At 56.7% G+C, this 7,082-nt stretch overlaps 1 protein-coding gene across 1 annotated transcript; it reads right to left on the bottom strand.

Moving 5' to 3' along the window:
• Positions 1–894: 894 nt before the first annotated feature.
• On the bottom strand, positions 895–6,251 carry GPX4 (glutathione peroxidase 4). Its single transcript, XM_065421985.1, has 7 exons — positions 6,137–6,251; positions 4,450–4,544; positions 3,763–3,907; positions 2,870–3,021; positions 2,474–2,498; positions 1,694–1,753; positions 895–1,183 (listed from the first exon to the last, which is right to left on the bottom strand). The coding sequence occupies exons 1-7, from the start codon at positions 6,209–6,211 to the stop codon at positions 1,151–1,153; spliced, it is 585 nt and encodes a 194-aa protein (XP_065278057.1). The 5' UTR covers positions 6,212–6,251; the 3' UTR covers positions 895–1,150.
• Between the last annotated feature and the right edge of the window lie 831 nt (positions 6,252–7,082).

The raw sequence follows: 7,082 nt of genomic DNA, 5'->3' as shown, positions 1-7,082 counted from the left end.
AGCAATATAAGTTGCTGCAGCTGGCTTGGCTGCCTAATTAATATAGGCAGGTTGGGGAGGTTTCTTTAAGCATGTTTACCTTGTTCACCACATTTGTCTCTTGTGGGGAGAGCCCAACCCTTTGGCTACTTTACACTTAACCCTTTAGAGACACCCTCCCACTGCTGTGGGAGCTTGAATTCTGTACACGGCAGAGCCAGTTCTGTTGAACAGAAACGCTTGATTTGAATGCAAATGTAGAAACTAGATCCACACGTGGTGTGAAATCATCAGTCCATTAACAATGCAGCTGTGCCCCACAGAGCAGCTGGCCTAGTGCTTACAACTAAATTCAGCCACACAAAACAAGTCACATGTGGCTGGTCGATGCTGCAGCCTCCCTTGCTCCCGGCGACAGGCAGTCCAGCTAATCACCCCCTGCTGTAGCGGAACAGCCAGAAGATGCTGCCTTAGCCTGCTTGGGGAAATCTAGAAACAAATAGCTCCAGGGAAGGTCTCGGCACTTGCTGCTTAATTCCTATTGGTATTACCAAGGATTATCCCGCTCAGACCCAGCTGTTGGCTCCAAGAGCAGGAGTTACATAAACTCATGTTTAGCACAGGCTTGGGCAGAATAAAGTGTTTCCTTGGGTAAAATGACTTCCCCAGGATCCAGCTAACCTGTTTCAAACTCCCAGCAGCAGAGTCCATTGCTTTCTGCTCCCCACCACTCTGACAGTGGCCAGCATAAAAGTTGCCAATACAACCAGACTTTTCCCCAGCAGCTGTTCCCTGGCACTGCACAGAAGAGAGCATCCTCCCCCACAGAGATGGTTGCTACTTGGAAGAGTCACTGGAGCTTCCTATTCTGCACCATGTTACACACAGCTGCTTCCAACAGACTCAGACAAGACATTTGTCAGTTTCAGCATAAACTTTTATTGCAACAAAAGTGAGTGCCCAAGTCCAGTCTTATGGAAACTGCCCAGCAACAGCCACCAGCCCAGTGAAGCCTTCTTCCCGCAGATGCACGCCAAGCTTTCAGGTCTGCCTCACCAGCAGGCTGGCTTTAAGGCAGGCCGTCATTGGGGCCGGATGGGAAGACTCCACAGGGAACAGGTAAAAGCCATTGCTAAGCAGAGGGAATGGTCCAGTGTCGAAGTGAACAGGTCTACAGGAAAGCGGGCAGGTCCTTCTCAATCACCTGCAGAGAAGAGGGAGTCAAGTGCTGTTTCTCTTGAGGGTCTGGAGAGCCCCCCCGCTGTCCTGTCCATGAAGGATAACTAGCCCCTGCCTGCTGTATCCAGAGCTCTACACCACTGATTAGGAACACCTCCCTGTGCAACATCCCTACCAGCTGTGGGCACAGCTTCTTAGCTACTTGAATCCCACCCTGCTCATTTTCATCCCTCTGCATTACACTCCTGCAGAGAGAACTCCCCACCCACTACAGGGTCAAAGGGCAGCTTAAGTTTTGTTAGCCTGTAGAGTGGAAGGAAACCCAGCAGCTCTTTCTGTGTGTTCACTGCAGGCTGGGGAGAAACAAGGACCTCAGCCACGGAGTCATGATGCTGCATTACCCAAGTCTTGGTACATGACTAATAGCAAGGGCAGTGCAGGAAGCTATTGGCAAAGTATCTTCTTTCCCTTCCTCCCCCAAGTTTGGACCCACTATTAAAGCTCTGCTTTGTGACACACAGCTTGGCTGACTTACATATGGATCATCCATTGGGCTGTATCTCTTCACCACATGGCCCTCCTTGTTAATGAGGAACTGTGGAGTTAAAAGAGACAAGCATGAATAATCCTGGACCCACATGAGTGCTCTGCCCCACTGGAACCCAACGCTTGAGTCACGCACAGAACACTACAGGAAATGAGCTTCAAGGCCAGGTTCTATTATGGCTAACTCCCCTGGGCAGCAGGGAGGCCATGGGTGGAGACGCAGCTTTGGGGGCACGTGGTAAGCCACTATCCCTCCCCAGGTCCCTTACAAGAACTGCAGCTCCTTTGCAGGGGGATCGAGTGCTTTGAAATCTTCTGAGCTCATGATGTACAAGACCTCCATCCCCAAATGCTGAAATGCAGCCACCTCTGACATGAGGCAAGCTCTTCCTCACCACCACCACACAACAATTCAATGCGCAAAGCGAAGACTGATGTATCCCACTGAAACGGAGTGAGGTAGAATGTAGTTAGCCAAGCCGGAGTCTGGCCGGACACCCCTATCCCTTAGAGGGTTTGATCTAGGACCCACATGCAAGGTCAGGGCCTCAGTTTTAGGTCTAGGAGCTGTGGGTCAATGCCTGCTCAGGAGGAGTAATCTCACTAGGCTCCCTGGCCCCTGCCTCCAACACCTCTTCCAGCAGCTAAGTGTTTCTTGGAGCCTCCCACCCAACCTTGCTTAGCTTCTGGGATCTTACAGGATCACACCACAAACGGTCAGGCCATTTTAGAGGCGAAAACCCCCAATGAGAAGAGAGCAGAGTCCTACCTTTGTGAAGTTCCATTTTATTGCACTAGGAAGGAGAGAGAACACCAGTGAGACAGCAGCTGTTATAAACCAGTCCCAGCGCGGATAGGAGCGCCCACCCACCACAGCCCCATGCCTAACCCAACAGCCTGCTCTGCCACTACTTCCAACAGGCCCAAACTGGGGACTGCTCTGTGACCATGCAGCTTTCCAAGCCATCCACCCCACAGCCCCTTCCTCTCCAGTCCAGAGTCACCCTGCTGCCAGTGGTGCAGGCTTAAGTCCCCTCTTTTGGTTTCATCCCAGGATTGACTTGCTCCCCCCCTCCCCCATTCCAATGACACCAATGGGGCCAAGCTGTTTCTCTAATGCTACCACTTCCTTCTGCGTCTGTTACTGCTCTGGGTCTGCACTCACTTTCCCAGGGTGCCTCTTCCTTTGGGCTGATCTTTCATCCATTTCCAGAGAGGATGGGCGTTGTTCCCGTTGACCTCTATCTTGCTATACATGTCAAACTTCACCCCATAGCTTGCAACAAATTGTTTGATCTGAGACTCATCCCCAGGCTCCTAAGAAGCAAAGAGAAGGGTTACTGTGGGAAGTGAGTGGTCTTGCATCATTAGGCTATGACTGACTACCCAGAACCCCATTCCATTTGGATTACACACAGTTCCAGGCTCAGATTCGGAGGGCAGGATGCGTGTACATTGAGGGAATGAAGTTGGGTGGGCTGGGTGATGAAGGAGGCGTGAGGAGCTTGCTTCTAGAATATCCCACTCATTGCTGGGACACAGCTGGCAGGGAGCATGGTTACTTGAATACAACTGGGCTCAGGAGATGACTGGAGCCACATGGTCCACCTGAATGCCTGGCAGAGCTACACTTCCATGTTCTAATGCACACTGAGTCACCCACAGCCTCCCTGTGCCTCAGGCAGCCCAGCTGAAGACTGGGTGCATTACCCCAGCTTGATGGCAAATAGCCTAATTCTTTAAGACCAAAGTGTGCATCACCAGTCACCATGACCAATTTTTGGCAGAGACATCAAAGTGTGAATGGGCCAAAGACTAAACTGTACTCCCACTCATATGCTAGGGAGGCTGTGTAATTAGCGGTTTATCTGATGGTAGTACTTAAAGGCACTATACGCTGGGAATACTTGCCAAGCCCATGCTAACTACAAGGATCCTTCAGTCTCTAGGGCTGCCGAGCCAGCCCCCTTTGCTAGGGAGAAAGAGCTGCTTTTTTCCCCCTAGAGGAACCCCCTTTCCTTAGCAGGCAGAGTGCAAGAAGGCAGAGGTGCCACCCACCTGGTTTCCAAACTGGTTGCAGGGGAAGCCCAGGATGCGTAAACCCCTCTCAGCGTATCTGGCGTACATATCGACAAGCTGAGTGTAGTTTACGTCAGTTTTTCCTCATTTGGATGCTACATTGGTGATGATGCAGACGTACCCCCTGGGAAAGAAGCAGAGTCACTGACCGCTAAAGGGCTGGAGCTGATCTACCCCACAAAGACAGACATTATATCTGCAGCAAGGGACCCTCCCTACAGAATGGCCATTGCTTTTCTTCCCTGTTGGATGTAACCTGCTAACTGGCTCCTCACATGCACCCCTTTCCTGGACTCATTTGCATCAGATGTGAGTCACAGAATTCTCCACACCTCCCATTCGGTGCAAGTCACAGACCTTCTGAACCCCACCCAGTAGTCAGGCACAGCCTGTCCATCTGGAGCCAAGCTGCCCCTGCTTAGTTCAGTTGCCTAGTGTAGTCCCTTTGGGGCACTCCTCCTCCCCAGGGCCTGGATGTGCTGCTCTCTCACCAGCACTCCTCCCTGGGCTGGGAATATTAACAGTTTTTCTTGTTGTTGTTGGCTTGACAAGATTAGAGGAGACTGAAGTATTAATAGCTTATCTACAGGCTAGCCATAAGGTTTGTGCTTTGGGTACCTCGCTGAGCCAGCCAAGCTCACAGCACCTGGGCTCCTCACCACTTACCTGTACTTTTCCAGGGACACATCATTGCCATCAATGTCTTTGGCATGGAATTCATATATTGATTTGGCAGATCGCCCGTCATCCACCTGGGTACACTGCAAGACAGCCAAGGGTCAAGATCAGTTTCCCAATAAAGGTATCTCACCCCAGTCTTTGAGCACAGAAGTCAGATACGCAGCATGCCAGGGAAAGGCAGCAGCCACACATTCAAGAGAGGCTGTTCCACTACCAACAAAGCCTCTCTTCAAACAGTGACCTTCACTCACTGTTCCTTGCTTCCCACCTGATCGTGATCAAAGATACAGACCTACTCCTACCAAAAATGGAAGAGGTTCAACTGTCTAGAACCATACACAACACCCCACTTCTTTACCCAAGCCCCCCCACACACACACACCCCTTGACAGCAGTATTGGGCAGGGCTTGCTGCAGGTTAAGTTACACACAGGTAAAAAAATCCCATTGTTCGAATTGGTATTAGCGCCTTCAAGCAACTGACTGCGCACAAAGCAGACGATCAGGAGGGTCGATACGCTGGAGGACTGGTGTGAAGCACAGCACTAATCTCGGGTATCAAAGGAATTAACACGGGTCACAAGCGCTACTAGGGCTCGGGACAGGAGTGGGTCTTGTGACCGTGACTCAGAAGCAGCGTGTTCCCAGGGGAACTGAGGCCCAGCGAGGAGCCGTCCTCCAGCTGCATTGCGGCTCCGACAGCCTCAGCCGAGCCAGCCCCCCCCCGCACGGGACTCGGGGCTGGGTTAACGCTGCTGATGCGGGAGGCAGCCCCAGGCCGCTGTCCTGCCGACCGGGACCGGTGCCCCAGCCCGCTCCAGAGCGGCGCAGGCAGGAATCCAGCCAGACTGGGGGGGGGGGGAGGAGGGGGCGCAGCCGCCGGCCTGCGCGTGCCCTTCAGCGTCACGGGAAAGGGGGGAGCCCCCCCCGCCTCGCTCAGCGCCCCCCCCGCAACCCGCCCCCCAATCCTCCGCCTCGCTCAGCGCCCCCCCCCCCGGCCTCGCTCAGCCCCCCCCGGGACCCGCCTCCCCCGCCTCGCTCAGCGCCCCCCCCCCCCCGCATCCCCCCGGGACCCGCCTCCCTCAGCGCCCCCCCCCCCGCATCCCCCCGGGACCCGCCCCCCCCCGCCGCGCTCAGCGCCAACCCCCCCCCGCATCCCCCCGGGACCCGCCCCCCCCCCCGCCGCGCTCAGCGCCAACCCCCCCCGCATCCCCCCGGGACCCGCCCCCCCCCCCGCCGCGCTCAGCGCCAACCCCCCCCGCATCCCCCCGGGACCCGCCCCCCCCGCCGCGCTCAGCGCCCCCCCCCCCGCCGCGCTCAGCGCCCCCCCCCCGCCGCGCTCAGCGCCCCCCCCCCGCCGCGCTCAGCGCCCCCCCGCATCCCCCGCAGGCTGTCCCGGCTCCATTCAGAGAGGCGGGGGGCGGGGCTGGAGGCCCCTCCAGGCCTCAGCCCCCCCCGCCCCGGACCCCGCAGCGGTCGCCCCGGGGGCTCAGGCCGCCCCTCAGGGCCAGGCTGGGGGAGCCGCCGAACGGGCCCCTTCTCCGGGGGGAGGGGGGGCGGCCAGGTCCTCTCTAGCCGCGCCGCCGACTCGATGGTAGGACCATAGAGCGGGGCGACCTGAGGGAGCGCGAGCCCGGCCCCACCCGCCCCGCCGAGGGGGCCCCGCACTCACCATGCTCCGGCTCAGACCCCGCACGCCTAGTGCTCCGCACAGCAGCACCCGTCTGCCCAGGCGGCCCCAATTCATGGCAACGGCCCTCGGGCTCCGCCTCAACGGCCTGCCCAAGCCTCACCCGCCCCCGGCCGCTCCGCCAATCAGCGACGGGCGCCCCGCCCCCCCGGCTTCCAGCGCCGCGCCCCCGGCCGCTCCGACCAATCAGCAGCCGAAGAGGGCGGCCCCGGCAGAAAGCGGCCCGCCTCCGGCCCCCCGCAGTCACCAATCAGGAGAGGGCAGGGGTTATCGCGCGCTTGTTTATCCGATTGCAGTGTCCAGGGGGAGGGTAAGATCCTGGGGGAATAGCCCAGAGTGCACCGGGCTGCAGGGGGAGGGGGAGACCCAGGGTGGAACAGCCCAGAGGGCACCAGGGGCACTGGCAGATTAGCTTGGCCCTGCGTTGTGTGATGTGTGTCCTGCTGAGGATGCAAAGTGCTCAGGGACGGGGGCTGTAGGAGGCTGGTGTTTTGCAAAGCACCAGGCCGGGCAATATAATAATTAGTGTCACTCCTTCCTCTGAGGGTTGCCAACTGGCTGATCGCACAAAGTCCAAAGCACAGTTGGCAGCGTTCACGCGGTAAATAAGCTCCCGAATTTCACAAGAAGCCAAAAATCAAACTAATCCCATTTCAAAACAAGGCCAGAACAAGCCAATCCCTAAGAACCCCAACCCTCTATGTGACTAGATCCCCCCCTGGCCTGCAGTCTGGCACTGCGGTGGGCCCGCTGTGCACCCCGACTCTCTCCCCGCCTCCCCCCTGCTTGCAGGTAGCCAATCAAAAAAAAATAAACAAGCTACTACAAGCCACAAGCCAAACAAGCAACAAGGTACAAGCCAAAAACTAGCCAACAAGCAACTCACAAGCCAATTAAGCCAAAAACAAGCCCATTTTCTGTGTTTTTT

Source organism: Emys orbicularis, chromosome 24, assembly GCF_028017835.1.
Source record: "Emys orbicularis isolate rEmyOrb1 chromosome 24, rEmyOrb1.hap1, whole genome shotgun sequence".
NCBI classification, from domain to species: domain Eukaryota; kingdom Metazoa; phylum Chordata; order Testudines; family Emydidae; genus Emys; species Emys orbicularis.
Note: the sequence above shows the minus strand (reverse complement) of the source record. Positions and strands in the feature narration are given on the sequence as shown.